Source organism: Amia ocellicauda, chromosome 5, assembly GCF_036373705.1.
Source record: "Amia ocellicauda isolate fAmiCal2 chromosome 5, fAmiCal2.hap1, whole genome shotgun sequence".
Taxonomy (NCBI): Eukaryota; Metazoa; Chordata; class Actinopteri; order Amiiformes; family Amiidae; genus Amia; species Amia ocellicauda.
In genome coordinates, this window is record NC_089854.1 from 32,237,471 (window position 1) to 32,253,187 (window position 15,717).

Consider the following 15,717-nt stretch of genomic DNA (forward strand, 5'->3'; position numbering starts at 1 on the left):
AGGCTTCAGAGTAGTTTGCTTTTTCAGTTCAGCACTCTTCTCACCTAATATAGCCAAATCTGAAATGTTAAAGAAAATTTAACTTTCTTCTAGGATGGTGGGGTTAAATGTTTTACTCTTCACTATGATTTGATGACTTTTAAGAGCATTTATTACTTTGTTAAATACTGTATAACAAAGAAAACACTGACAGTTTGTCCCATGTAGAATTGTGTGTTCTGGTTAAAAGTTCTGCCTCTCCCCTTTGGAAATAAGTGCCTGTTTGATGTTGAACCTGTGGAAATTCCTCCTTAAAGAAGCGGTATGGAGAGAGGGGAAATTAAAAAAAAAAAAAAGTCAAACTGATTTCTATGATGCCGATTGAGTTAAAGCAATATTCTCTAAACATGTACTCATTTTTTTTGAGAGAACTGATAACAAATACTACTACAAATGACAGGGGCAGGTATGTTCAAAATAAATATTTTGTATTCATTGATGTGGGAGCTCTATTGGGGGGGGGGTGCATGTGTGTGCCCGTGAGTGAGTGAGTATGTGTGTGTGTGTTTGTGTGTGTTGAGAGTGGGGTTCATTCTGCCAAAAGGTCTTGGAGTAACGGGCTGGAGTGAATGGACAAGTGGGCCCAGATTAAACTTTTCTCATGCTGTAGTAGGACAGATGGTGAGACAGTGACATGGACATGTGTAAATGGTTTGAGATTAAAGCATCAGAGTTTTGGTGTAGCAGAGTGCCATTTTGTTTTCTGTGACAGGTCAGCCATCTTGTAGGTATTGCACTGTAGGTGGTTTTGGGTCATGGCGCTGCATACACAACCATACATGCCTGGCACTGGAGTGTGTAAGTTGTGATCTGCCTTGGGTACCTGTTTCCTGGTATAAATGAGTTGTCAAATGTAGACCTTGGAAGTTGTATATGATTGTTGATAGGAACTGGAGTAAATTAATCAATAAATATTGTAATTGACAAATAAAGCTTTTTTAATAAATATATATATTTGCAATAATTTATTTCTCCAAATTTAAAGGAAACAATTACCCTTTTTTCATGTGGGACATATCAGCACAAATTAACACCTTCAACTGCCTGAAGGTTTCTTTTTTTATGTATATACTTTCAGATTCAGAAGACTTTTCAAACAAATACTACATATACCTGCATACTACTTCCTCAAATCAAAAGATAACACCTGACCTTTCCAACTGGAAAAGCTACTTTACTTATTTTGGGAGCTGACCTCTATCATTAGAAAATAAGTGAAATACACACAATTTAAAGCACACATGAACCACCACATCGTTTATTTCCACACGGATGGGGTTACGTCATGTTGTATCGGTTCCGTTACACTACCTGGAGTCGTGGTGCAAGTGGGAAAGGCAAGGGCTCTTTAAAAGAAAGGTCTTGTTCGTGTAGCGCACATTGTCGCAGTTCTGCGCGGCTCCAACAGTGGGATCTGCGCAGAACTGCGGACATCTGCGCTAGAGAAGGCGACCATGGCCATGTCCATCTGGGAGAGGGCGGGGCTTAGGCGATGACGCGGTGCTGTGGAAGCGGCGCGGGTCGGAGGGAGCGCGTCGGTGCGCGGAGTCGGGGGATGCGGCGCACAGTCGGCACTGACCGCTACGCACAGCCCGCCTGAGCACCGGGACACTGCACAGGGTGCTGCGCGGAGAGGAAAAGGGCGTGAAAACAAGCAAACGCAATTCGGAAGAACTGACTAAATCGCATTGAACTACTGAAAATAACCATGGATGTAGACCTGGGCATAGACATGTACTTAGCAGTGCCTGCAATCTTTTTCACGCTTCTGGCCGTAATTGTCGCCTCTGCGTTGGTTAAAATGTGGTCTGCCGCTCCAGCCGCCGACAGAGGAATGACCACACCGGGAGACGCGGCGGCGGCGCAGGCGACGGAGGGCGAGAAAAGCGGAGACCCGGGGGAGTCCACACGGGGAGAAGAGGAACCGGTGGAGTTAAGCCAAGAGACCGACACAAAGGCAGAAGAGTTTAAAATGAAGCAAGAGCAGGGAAAAGAGCAGGTAGAGGCGGCCGCGGCTCCGGTGGTGGAGGAGATCGGAGCCGCGGATGGAGAGACGGTGGAGGAGGACGAAGAGCCGAGCCCCCCGGAGAGGGAGGACAACCCCGAGATAACGGACAGACAGGTAAGGGGAATGAGCACAAGACCTAACGTGGCAGGTGGACATGATTGTTTATTGGTCGTTTAATTAAAGATTGCCTACGTATATTATGCGTAAAAAGTTGATAAAACACAGTCGTACTTTAAAACCTCTATTTGATCAGTCTAAGACTTAACCAGAGCCTAATTACAAGCTGTTGATACATTGGTGGGTGTTATTTCTGCATCTGCCGTCTCCGTAAGCAGTGCACCAGTATGTTGCACACAGCATAACAATGCACCCTTCATCAATGATTTATACCCGTTTGATAACACTTGGCAATGCGCATATTGTAACATTGACACGACAAGTGGGAGCAGCGGAAATTCACACTGCTTCCAGAATAATCCGCCTTGTGCTGCGTTTAAATACAGTACATTGACTAATTGTTTCCAGTCGTGGGCAAGAGAGGTGACCTTGCACAGCATGCCATGTTTTCAATGTGTATCATCTCTAATGTAAGATTCAGGAAAAGCGCATTATCCGTTTTTTCCCCACTGTGATTTAATGCACTTTTTTGGTAGATATTTGATGCGCTTGGATCACACTCGCTGCATCTGACACAAAGAGGCGCATGTATTGGCACAACTGTTGTTTTGAAGATGTGGAATAGTTTTAGTAATATAATTTAGAATTGCATTTCGTTTTTTACTGGTATTGTTGTTTATTTAGAAAATATCAGTAGCAGTTCAATCTTAATGCAAGTCATTGTCTTCATGAGATGCGCGTATAGCAGCAGCGATCTGCGTGTTTCATGAAGTTTATCTGGCCGAGCATTTAGAAACTCCTTTGTACCGCAATGGTCGGTGTATTATTTCTAAATCACCCTTAAGAGTCGTCCGGATTTCACAGTCCTCTACATATTTTAACCCAGAGATAAATGCATGGTAAAGACAATGACCTGGCAAACGAAACGTCCCGTTTTATACTTACTGACTCAGCTATACCTTGATATCAGTGAATCTTAAAATTAGATGCATTTTTCCAATTCAGGAAACACCACCATGTGCTGAAATATATGGTTTTAAAATCGGATTTAGGTGTCCCTGGTGTTAGTATTTATAACATTAGTAGTTTGCCCACCCCCCAGATAAACAAACAAAAAATCCCACAGGCCAATGTTATTTGAATGCTGCCCCTTTATTAACCAGGGCACTGTGATCCTGCAGCCCAGACACAAGGATTACACTGACTGTTCACACCAGGGAATCTGAGAACTGTCTCTAGTTGTCACAGTGTTTATGGAGCAATCGGGCACTGCTGTGTCCTGTACATCATTATGAATGTACTTTCAGTGTTTATCAGCCAATCTGCCTTAGGGCTGCCCGTCTGTGCTAGGCTGAGGACATTCTCAGCTGGCGATGAGAGAGGCCAGAGGCTCTGTGATTGCCCTACTTAGCACAGTGCCCTCAGTGGGAGCAATGTGAGACATGAAGGGTGGAATGGGGTGCATTTCTGCAGCTGCTCCGCATGACAGCATCACAAACGGAGACACTGTGAAGAGGTATCACAGGCCCAGTGGACAGCTGGCTGCATTTAATCTCTCCAGAGATCTCCAGGTGCGAGTTTAGGGCTTTAACATCCCTTGACGAGAGTCTCTATTTTCTCGGCTGCATTAGCTTGGAGCATTTGGACGCCTGTATGAGTCTACCCCGACAAAATAACGAAGAAGAATAAATTTATAAAAATGAACGTGGTCCAAACATTTTAGCAATCGGAGATTATTAACAATTTGCATTTTGCTCAAGTCCCTTACTGTATTTACCTGTATCAGAAATAGGCTCTGTTTTCAAACAATCCCCTTGACAAATGCACACTGGTACAGCCAGGGAAACTTGGCATTCTATTCACTGTTCAGCCTATACGAGTGGGGCAACTGGAGTACCTGAATAGTTACAGTCAGTCAGGTATTGGAATATACAGGTACAGTGCCTTGTGAAATGCCCGTTGGCATTTTTCCTATTTTGTTCCCTTACAACCTGGAATTAAAATTGTTTTTTTGGGGGTTTGTATAATTTGATTTACACAACATGCCTACCACTTTGAAGATGCAAAATATTTTTTATTGTGATACAAACAAGAAATAAGACAAGAAAAACAGAAAACTTGAGCGTGCATAACTATTCACCCCCCAAAGTCAATACTTTGTAGAGCCACCTTTTGCAGCAATTACAGCTGCAAGTCTCTTGGGGTATGTCTCTATAAGCTTGGCACATCTAGCCACTGGGATTTTTGCCCATTCTCCAGAAATGCTCCAACTCCTTCAAGTTGGATGGGCTCCGCTGGTGTACAGCAATCTTTAAGTCATACCACAGATTCTCAATTGGATTGAGGTCTGGGCTTTGACTAGGCCATTCCAAGACATTTAAATGTTTCCCCTTAAAACCATTGCTTTTGCAGTATGCTTAGGGTCATTGTCCTGCTGGAAGGTGAACCTCCGTCCCAGTCTCAAATCTCTGGAAGACTGAAATGGGTTTCGTTCAAGAATTTCCCTGTATTTAGCGCCAGTTTCCCAGTCCCTGCCGATTTAAAGAAAAAAAAAAAAAACATCCCCACAGCATGATGCGGCGTTCTCAGGGTAATGATAGAGTTTTCCTTGATGACCAAAAAGCTCAATTTTAGTACCAGAATACCTTCTTCCATATGTTTGGGGAGTCTCCCACTTGCCTTTTGGTGAGCAGCAAACGTGTTTGCTTTTTTTTCTTTAAGCAATGGCTTTTTTCTGGCCACTATTCCGTAAAGCCCAGCTCTGTGGAGTGTACGGCTTAAAGTGGTCCTATGGACAGATACTCCAATCTGCTGCTCCTTCAGGGTTATCTTTGTTGAAAAACCCTGCGGTGCTGTGATGCTTTCAGTGATAGTGTTCTCAGTAATCTAGAACTCTTGCGTCTTACCTGCCAAAGCCTAAGCAATGATTAGTAGACAATGACTTGGATGTGATAATATCTTGAAGCTGCAGAGCCACATCATTTACTGATTCTGTTACATATATTCTGGTACTTTCTAGTCCTGACCTGCACTGTAGTTTAGTCAAGAGGTTGTTTTCATTTTCCACAATCATTGAGGGTGGGAATATGTGTCAATAATGGTTCAGAAATACTGCTAGTTGAACACTAAATCCTGTTGCTTTGCCCATGAAGAGGTGAATTCCATTATTATTAATTCTTGTAACTAAGCCTGTAGCATTGGGTTTACTGGATAAACCATCAAAACAGTTACATTCAAAATATATTGAAAAGCCCTTTCATTCAGGGCAGCCAGGGTCTTGCACTGATCTTCCAAAATCTATTGCTTACTATGTAAAATAATAAATGCTGTAAAGCATTTAGATCTATGCCATGCATTTAAGTTTTTGCATTTTTGTAAGCCATGAAAAAGCACTGTTTTTGCATTTTTTTCGCTCCTTTTATTTGATCAGCTTTGCAAGTCAAAATTAAAACCTGAGAAGTACCATAAACTTTGCTGGAAGTCAGTGTAATGAATCCCAGGACTGGAGTGATATAACAAAAATGTGATTCTCATCAGAATTCCAAAATCAACATTAATTTATTTTGGTCCTGAATACAGCAAATGCACATATTCTAACAGCACATCACCATACAGAAGTGGACTTTGCAGGAGTGTGTGTATTGTATGGTTTTATAGAACTGCGTTTAACTTTGTATACCATTTTTGGCCAACGCCTGAGTGTCAAAACAGATGATGTCTTCATAGTACAGTTGTGTGGCATTGATGTATACATGACCCCTGACTTCTAATACCCAGGGGTTAATATGTGCATGTAGAGTGCTCCCCCCTGGAACAGAGACAGCACAGTTTTTATTCCTTAAGCCTCCACAGTTTTGTGGTGTGTAATGAGAACCACATTTCCTGCTTTCCTTTTCTGCTGAGTTGCAGAAGAGGACTCTGCCAAGCTGTGGAGCCCTGGGGCATAGAGCACACTGGCAAACACACGTCACCAAATTCCACAGGTCAAGGCGATGGCGAAAACCGCTCTACCGGCCCAGTAATACCGATTGTGTGCAGGGTTTTGTCTGTTGTGTAGATCCTAGTGCCACAAAACAGTACTGGGGATAAATCTGTGAAATTCTTTTCCCTCCATACAGGGTTAATTTTTGTCATTTGTTTTACATGACGTTAAATGTAGCCCGCTAATATCATCCATCTACATGACAGTCCTGTGTCTTGGATGTGAATAGCAGTGTTTTTCGTGTTGTTCAAGTGAATTTTTCAGGTGGTGCCGTGGATATGTTTAAAAGAGTCTGTTTTTGTGACCCATGAAAATCCCAAAGGCTGAAGGAATATCACAGCTCAGGCAGGTCTGTGGAGCAGGGCTGTTACCTATCCTGAAATGGGCCCCTGTAGAAAGGGTAAATCTTATGAATATCAATTATACTAGAATTTAGCCATATCATTATCAACATGTCTCTAGATTTATTTTAGGTTTTCATATATTTGGTTCATGTTGCTGGCTGTTCAGTTTTTTGGCGTGTGACCCTGAATAGGGTACTGTGGGCTGTGGTTAAACCCTGTGACTTTTAAACACAACCTCAAACACTCTGGGGTCTTCTGTATATCAGTAGAGAGTTATTTGTCACCGGGAGCAATGGGATCTTGTGAAGGCCTGGGATGAATTCCAGCACCTGCTCCTCCAGTAATAACAGGCCTCTGAGCCTTGTCCCATGGAATGCTGGGTATCTGTGCACACTTTCATGAGCAAACTCTTTATCTAACTTCTAAAGTGGTAAACTATGCGTTGTGCATCTGTGCTCTGTCATGTTTTGAAGCTGGTTATCTTTGCCTCCACAAACCTACAAGAACGCATAAGCTTTCAAAAATGTAAACCATGCGGACAGCACTTTCCAAACCATTTTGAGACCGTCCTGGTAAGAGAGCACAGTCAGGATTAAATAGTATTTGCACCTGACTTGAATTAATGGGATTCACTGATAATGTGCTTTTTTTTTTTTTTTCAAATCTAGACAGGAATATAAGAAGTGTGTATATGTATTAATATACATTCCACAGCAGGAAAAAACATTTGCGTTCTACTGCCCTTCTTTGAGGAAGTAATAAAAGACCACATGAATGCAGATTTTTACATGGATGGATATTTTCAGTGTATATAGTAAATTTGTTTACACTCTTAGTTTCAGATATTTTCCTGTTTAGTCTGTACTGAGTCACAGTGAAATATTGAAATATTTGGAGTTTGAAATTAAATACAGTATAAAAACGTGGCTTCATCTTCTAACATCCAGCATAGTAGATGGCCCCTTCGATCCCCTTTCATTCCCCCCTCTAACCAAAGAAGAAAAGTACTTTCTTAATGACTATCTCCCAATCAATCATACTGCTCAGTGCTCTGTTTAGGTCTTTCACAATCATATTTTAAGAGGTGGAACACTCAGGAAATAGCAACTGATACTTATTCATTTAGGTGCAAGTGACTAGATTGTCTTTATAAGGTCAGTAATATAACAGAGCTCTATACCTGTGTGTAAAAGTCTATTAAACAGAGCATTAAATCACTTGGGAATAGACACCTTACCTTCCTAGCTTCAATGTAATATTTTCAGCAGTCCACATCCCCCCCTTCCCCAAGTCAATTTTCTAAATTATGACTGCTCTTTAAAGGGGATCGACAAAGCCTGCCTGAATGATTAGTGTACTTTCTGTTATGCCAGTTAAGTAATTGAAGATGGCTGGAAAATTGGAGACCATTTATTTCAGTTCTGCTTTTCTCCCTTTCCATGTCCCCAGCATGTTATGACTGTCCTCCATCTCCATAAAATGCTCCGCAGGGACTTCAAGACTATTTTGTGATCCATTTTTCAAGCTGAGCAGTCTAGCCTGCTCAATTCACTGCAGCATCTGTCAGGATCCAATTTATGGCTTTGCTTTTTTCATCGTGCAAATGCCTAGTCTGGGTTTTTGAACTCTGGACTTGCATACTGACGGCTCAGATGGGCTTGCTGGCTTGGCTGTGGTGCACAATTTGCTAGGGATATTGACTGTAGACTGGTTTTTGTCACCTCACACTGAGGGCTCTGGGTCTCCATTTGCTTCACACAGGATTATACTGCACATTCTTTGGATTGTTGATCGAATTGCTGCCGCATGAAATCAATCCATCAGATAGTGAGCCCAATCTATATTTGGTCGTCTGTCAGAGCAAGAAGCAGGGTTTTGGAAAAAAAAAAAGCCCAACAAGTCAACTACCAGTCCTGTTCCCCTGCCAAGAATTTGGCACAATTGGCCCTTTTTAAGTGCTTCAACACTTAACACACAATGGAAGAACTGCTAGCCCAATTTTGTCTTCATTTTATCCCACTTATGTCCAGTCTTTCCTTTTTTTATTTTTAAGGTTTAGCATTTGAGGGTGGTCGTGGTACCCATATGTATCTTTACATTCTGACATCTTTCAGAAAACCAGGTGCAAATTTTGTGCATTGCATCCGTCTGTGGAAGTCTGAAAAAAGTATGGAGTTTTGATGTTGACAGTGTATGGACCCTGCATATTACACACACACACACGCACACACACACAAACTTTAAAAGGATCTCACTGACAGGCTAAAGTGTTGTGCCCTAACCCCCCTCCCAGGAAGCTGTATTAACTTATTGCATTCTGTTGCATCATTTCAGGAATGGAATGGGAGGCAGGCCATAAATGGTAATGCATTTTCGGTTAAAAAAAAAAAAAAAAATTCTGCCAAACCTCCCTGCTCTCCTCCAGGGCACATCATAAAATTCAGCAAGTCTAGTATACTTAATGTGTTTTTTCCTGAGACAGGATTTAAAATAATTTACATTGCATCATATGTTGGTTACACTGGTATCTGACCAGTGTGCATGTAGTACTGTTTTATTTATGTATTGATTTAATGTATTGATTTAACCTTAGCTAAAATAATACACACCGGCCAACTCAATTCTTCAAACTGTGCTATGCATTCCTTAAGAATGTACACACAAGAAATTGATCTCCGTTTGTTCCTAAGTCTATCTTCATCCCAAGACTCGCATCTGCATCAGCGATACCTGCTCCAGATGTTAAATGAAATGCTCTTCTAAAACGGTTGGAGGCACACCTGCAGGAAAAATAAGCACATTTCTTAAACCCACCAGAATGTGTGTTTAATATGTTTCCTGGCATTTTTTTCTCCCGCTTGAAAGTTAACTTTGGTAGATTGAGTACATAACAGAAGCAATAAGTTAATTAAACCAAAAATAATTCCCATGGAGATTTTTCAGTGCTTAAAATAACACACATAAAAAATGATAATTCGCCACTTGGCCCCATGACAAGTTAAGGGGTAGTTTAGGTTTTAAAGTTGACATGATGTTCAGGAACTCGTAACCTATATGGGTGCCTTGGTTCTTTAGTTTGCTTGTGTTCAGTGGCAGAGTGTACAGCTCTAGCTGCAGTTTATTTTTGTTGTGGTTTATACATATCTGTATACATGGGCACTAACAGGAAAACCACGGCAAATTCCTGTTCCTTTAATTCTCCCAAGATTAAACTTCAATGTTTGCTCTTTTGGGGTTTTTATTTATTATTTCCTCTCCCATTCAGCTTTCCTTCCCCCATTTAATTTAATCTGGGAACAGGACATTTTTGTCTTTGGTGGGCTTCCAATTTGAAACGGACAACCAGAGCTCACTGCTATAGCTCTTGCACTATCATGAGGACAGACGCACACCTTCCGAATTGTGTTACACCGATTTACCAGTTTTCTTTTCACACTTTGAGCCCACTGTATCAACAGAGCAATAGCTTCTTGGGATTGGATGGGGGGGGGGACTAATACAGTAGTCACTGATAACAATGTAGCCTTGCACACCCAGGCTAAGTGATAGAGGTCGCAGTTGTGTACTAAGATGAGCAGTCCCTGGCCAATGTAAAGCCCACCCAGTACAGACAGCACTTGGCCTGTTGCTCAAGTGAAGAATCCAAATCCCAAACAGTGGTGACACTGCCCTGGAACCAGCTCTGTCTGGAGCATAGGGCCCAATCTGCTCTCCGAGCGGAGGCTTTTGCTGGTTGTGTCACTCGATGAAGTTTGGAGCTGCACTAGATCATTCGACTGCTTCCCAGAAAATAGGCTCTGTTTATGCAAATCTATCTGTGTCTGTTATCTGAGGTCTGGCTCCTAGTTATCTGTGTAGTGTATGTAGAGTAGGTATATCTGTGAGAGGAGCAATGAGGGGCTGAGCATTTCCATAACTATCCAGAGAATATAGTTCAGTGAAGATGATATAAAGAGATCCTGGTTTGATCCTGATAATAGTGGAAGCAACAATGTAAACATAATCGTCAAAGGCAACAGTCAGGGGGACTTCCATCTTCTATGGTTTTCTAAAACCCAAAAGATCATGTTTTGGTACCGACTGACTGCTCATGTTTTTCTGTTCACTTAGGTGAAGTATTAAAATGAGAGCATATATAAAGAGTATAGGAATTTTGGAGAAAAGATGCCAATTTCTGTATTTCCCTGTCCTACTACTCTCTGTAATGGAATCTGCGTATCTCTGTGCTGTTTGCTCCCGTTGCTGTTGACCTCTTGCCGTTGGAATTTCCCTTTGGAGCAGTGTGCTGGCCTCTACTGTTAGTGTTCTCAAGGCTGGAGCTCCTAGAGAAGGAGGGAGAGGGAAATGGACTCACAGCTCCCTCTACACAGACTGCCTTAACCCTGGCCTGCCCAAGATTGTGTGACCATGATTCACCCTGTGCATTGTAGTAGTTACTGAGGTTGAACGTTGGGAGCTGGACTGGCTACAGCTACCCTTCTGCCACCTCTGTGAAAGAGGGCATCCCATGAGTTGGACAGCTCAGGGGTCCACATTGGAGTAGTCACGACAGGATAATATGAGACTGTAATTTAGAAGATGGTGAGGAGATGCTTGTACGAGAGAACTTTCCCAATCTCCTTAGAAAAAAACCATGCAGATTCCTTTTCTAGATAATGTGTTGGTTCTGCAGGTTTTCCAAATAGGAGGTTAATGGTAACACCATTTTCCACCTCAGGCAAATGCAGAAATTAAGTCTTAAGCAAGTAGGTACACCGCTGTAACTACAGGCTTACTTATTCTCTGTTATGGGGCTTCAGCCTCTTATCACAGAAACAGATGTCAGAAAGATAAATGCAGCTGCTTTACTCTTCACGGAGCAAAACAACAAGCAAAAAGCGAACTGTAAATGTCCCATCACTGAACTCGCAGCCTCAATGATGATGTTGGTTTATTTTTTTTGACAGAATGCACAGATCCAGGGCAAGACTTCTGACTTTAAGTTTTGTCATATAAAAGTGTTGCACAAACTACGACAAAATCTTGAAATCAATAGACAAGTAAAAGGAAAAGCTGCTGTATTTTGTAATTAAGCCATTCAATACTTCAGATGTCTTATGCACCTTAATTAACCCTGAATTGCTCAAACCCACTATGAAGGTCAGTTAAAGGGAAGCCTAGAAAATGTAACTTTCATTGGAATGGATTGGGAACTCCTGTAAGTCCAGTAGGTTGCCATGCCTTAAAGGTGCCTGATGCATGAATACATAAAATGTGCCTGTTACTGATCCAATACAGTCTTCCTCTGGGGAACTTGCCCAACCCAGGATCAGGCTTTCTGCTATATTAGGTCTGAGACCAGAGATGGAAAAACTTTTTTTTACCATGAGTCAGTGAAGTGTACCCCAGGTGCCTGTGCCAGGGTGGCTGTGTTTCCTTTTTTGAAAGGTTACCCTTCCCTCTAGTGACACCAGAAAAACAAAAAACAACAGGAGCTCTTTGTGCTCATGTTACATAAGGCTATGTTGTCTGCACGCACTTCATAACATGAACTGACGCACTGTGGGCTTCTCCGAGAGTCAGACTGTTTTCCTGCTGTGCCTGTGCCTGTGCTGTGTTCCTGCAGTTCCTCCAGAGAGCTGTCTGGGGCAGTGTGAGTTGGCAAGCCTGACAACCATATTTCCAAACCCGCCAGCTGATTTACAGACATTTAACTGAAGACAACAATCAGAAATGATGGTAACCGCTTCAGTTTAGGGCTTGCTAATGCCACTTATTTGTAATTATTTGAAGCTATTTGTATACATGTCTTGTCAGTGCAGAACTATACATTGATAAAGTTGAAGACTGTTTTTTTGTTTCTGCCACAGTAGTTAAAGAGCATGGAGAAGTAACTGAAGGCTTAATGGAGAACTTGGCAGGACCACCAGAGAGTAAAGAAACTTCAGGAAATGCCAACGATGTGATTTAGGGATAAAATACCCATATTTTAAATTCAGCCATCTCAAAATATGCTCTGCAGTCTATTTTTTAATGTATACTAAGTTTGTTTATATTTCTCTCTTATCTTCCAAAAAATGTAAAAATAAATATATTCAGTGTCGCCAAGTACTCTTTCACAATAGTATGATGGCTGTTTTGGCTGGCTTCCTTCAGGGGCAGGGAATCATAAGCTGTTACTAATACATTGTCTGCAGCAATAGTGGGTTGTGGAGAGCAAGCAAACCAATTTTGTTTTGAGAGAGAGATGATCAGATCAGTACAAGGAAAATATTTTTAATTTGCTGTTGCTGTTGTTGAGTGACACGGAATCCCACGATTCCCAGTGATTAATAAAGCAATGACAAGGCCACAATTAAGCTCCTTTTGCATTCACTTAGTGATCACTTAATGCCAGCCTCTTGGATGTCTGCACAGGTCTGCACAAGGACAGGCTACCAGATACTGAAGTGTTAGTGTCTGCTCGGTTTTGTGCATGTCCTAGACGACCTAGGCATTGAAGAAGATGGCATTGAGCTCCTATAGGGGACTAAGTTTACATTCTGGCACCTGAATGGCTTTCTAATGCTGAACAAATTCTATGACTGTAAATTCACACCTGTGCTGCAGATATTACATTTTGGAGCCCATTGCTTTGAGGGTATAAAACTGGGGAGTCATTGAACTACAGAGCCATGGGTAGTGGCCTTCTGAGGCCTCTGGAGTGATGGTAGGTATTTCTCCACAGCAGAAGTGACTTCTGCGTTTCTAATTCTTTAAACATTTGAGCTCTAAAATGAAATGAAGCAAATAAACACTTCAGGGTCTTAATACTAACAAGGAAATTGGGTTGGGAATGTCACTTTCTTCTCTGGAAAGCTTGTAAGACTCACTTGATCGCCCTGTGATAGAAGGGACCCTGTTTTGCCAGTTGTTTATGGATGTCGGTGACCATCACAGCTGCTGGAGAAGATGCAGTGTGAGATAAACCGATGCCTTGGAGATTTCTAACCCCATCCCATTGACATACACCACACACTGCAAAAATGCACTGTATGCCAGTTTTGTGTACTGTGCCTTCGTGCCATGGCTGCTGACTCTGCCCTTGACAGAGATACCTCGCTGTAGCCATTGTAGTACCCTGTCACTGGGACAGCTTAGCAGAGGGCTGACGCCACACACATGGTTCTCAGATGTGCATTCAGGAGCCTGCAGACCGAGGCAGGCAGACAGCCCCTCAAGGCTGAGCCCATGTGGAATTCAATTAACTGTAAGGAAGCGCATTGAGTGGCTACATTTATACTGTTAAATGTTCTGGAAAGCCCATGTATTGAAAGAACAGGGTTTACTGTTTAAGTGCCATAAACAAAGTAAAATGTCTTTGGCCTCTTGCCTCCTGGTCTCATGAAAATGATCTCGGGTTCAGTTATTTTATTTATTTATTTATTTATTTATTTATTTACCAAGTAGATAATTTAGTAGTAAAAACAAAAGGTTTTTTGGAACAAAACCAGAAGATCCTGTACATCCTCCCAAGAATTCCCATCAAGAGTTCTGCCGTAAAACTGATAATTTTAGTGGCCCTTGTTTTTCAGACATCTTTCTAAAGAATGTGGGGACCTGAGATGCAGTGCTAATGCAGCTTTTCTTGGCTCTGCTCTTGCCCTTGTGCTCCTCCATGGCAGCAGCAGAGAAGTTGTCTTTGCAGCAGGAGAGTTCCAGACTCTTGTCAGACGCCAGTGTGGGAAGCAGGCCAAGCTGTCCAGCTGTTCTGCACTGGCAGGGCTGATTTCTGTGATCAACACGCAAGTAAAAACATCAGAAATAACCCGTTTCTAATGGGACTCCAAAATAATTATTGTCCCTAAAATAAGGTAACCCTAAAACAAGCCTGCTCTAATCACTATCATTGTACACCCACACATGGCTTTTGATACAAGCCAAACACACTGACCTAACGAGTTCTTGGCATAACAGAAAAGAATAGCAAGAAAGCGAGTGACTTGGATGACGATGATGTTAATGAAGAAATGGGTAAGAAGTGAAATAAATAGAAAAAGCAGCTGATTTAAAATAGCCCTTTAGTTGTGTGCAACAGACTTGTTTTTCTTGTTTTTTCAATCCTGCTGATTCAACTGTAGGCAATACCTCTGAGGCATACAGCTCCTAAGTGCAATGGGGGTTGCTGAAAGACGCAAAGTGTGCAGCAGTGCTACAGGGGCAGTGAAGGATGGTATGCCAACTCAGCCCATTTCTCAGCCGCTGATGTTTCGCAGAGCCAGGGCAGAGGGAACAAGCTTAAGTAATTTCTTTCCTCAAAAGGTGGACATCCACAGTGCAGGGAGTCTGAGTCTCTTCAGTCGTGGATAGAGGAGTTGAGGAGCAGGAGGTTAAATACATGCATTTCAAATGAAAAGAAGGACTCATTCTTTTAATAAGATGTCACTGCAAGAGACTGAACCTGACTCTCTGGCCTCCCCCAAGAATCTGTCTGCTTTTATTCTGACAGATTAGTTACTAGGAACCCAATGAATAGGGACAAAATGCATTTCACTTGTTAGTTACCTTTATTGTGATCTTACAAATTATATACACAATTTGTGTCCAGACTTAATACATTTTCTCACCTTCACTTTGTGGTTGCTATGCTCATTCGCTATTCTGTCATAAACAACCTTTTGAAAAGGCTTTTCACAAGTGATTAAGTGCGCTAAAATCTAATACCTGTTTTTTTAATGTAGTACCCTTCATGCTGTAGCATCCCAGAGCTTCAAACTCTAGTTAACAGCAAGGTATTTCGGCACATTAAAAAAAACGGAATAACGGAAGGAAATCAATTCCTTTAAAAAAAATCCACATGACTAATCTGTAGAAAAATGTAAATGGACTCTAAGACCAATTTAGGAAATCTTAAGGATGTGGAGTCACTGCAAGATAATTAATCATAATCAACCCTGTGTAAGCTGATTTAATGGTTTGAATCATGTCCTTTTTAAAGTCCATTACATAGTAGTAGTTTTTATGCTGCTATGGCTGTCCCTGGGATGAATACCAGGACAAAGGCACATTTTAAATTACTTTTAACTGTAAGTCACAAATAGTTGGGCATTACAGGCAATGTTTGTTGAGGATGGGCTGTTTTTGATGCTTGCACTATTTTATTCAGTTGACCAGTTCAGTTTTATTTAATATTTTATTCAGTGTGATGCACTGATGGACAGTGTATCCATCCAGACATCCCTGCTTCCATTTGGTATTTTACCCTGTGA

General features: G+C 41.7%; 1 protein-coding gene across 5 annotated transcripts in view; it reads left to right on the top strand.

Moving 5' to 3' along the window:
• The first annotated feature begins 1,527 nt into the window (after window positions 1–1,527).
• Window positions 1,528–15,717, top strand: part of mxra7 (matrix-remodelling associated 7) — a 47,588-nt gene continuing 33,398 nt past the window's right edge. For 2 of the 5 annotated variants that reach the window (XM_066704812.1, XM_066704814.1), the window contains exon 1: window positions 1,531–2,161. In XM_066704812.1, the coding sequence (XP_066560909.1) occupies window positions 1,748–2,161 (414 nt within the window). In that variant the 5' untranslated portion in view covers window positions 1,531–1,747. Of the gene's footprint in view, window positions 2,162–15,717 lie in introns of all 5 variants that reach the window. The other 3 variants (XM_066704811.1, XM_066704813.1, XM_066704815.1) reach the window with 3 other exon arrangements.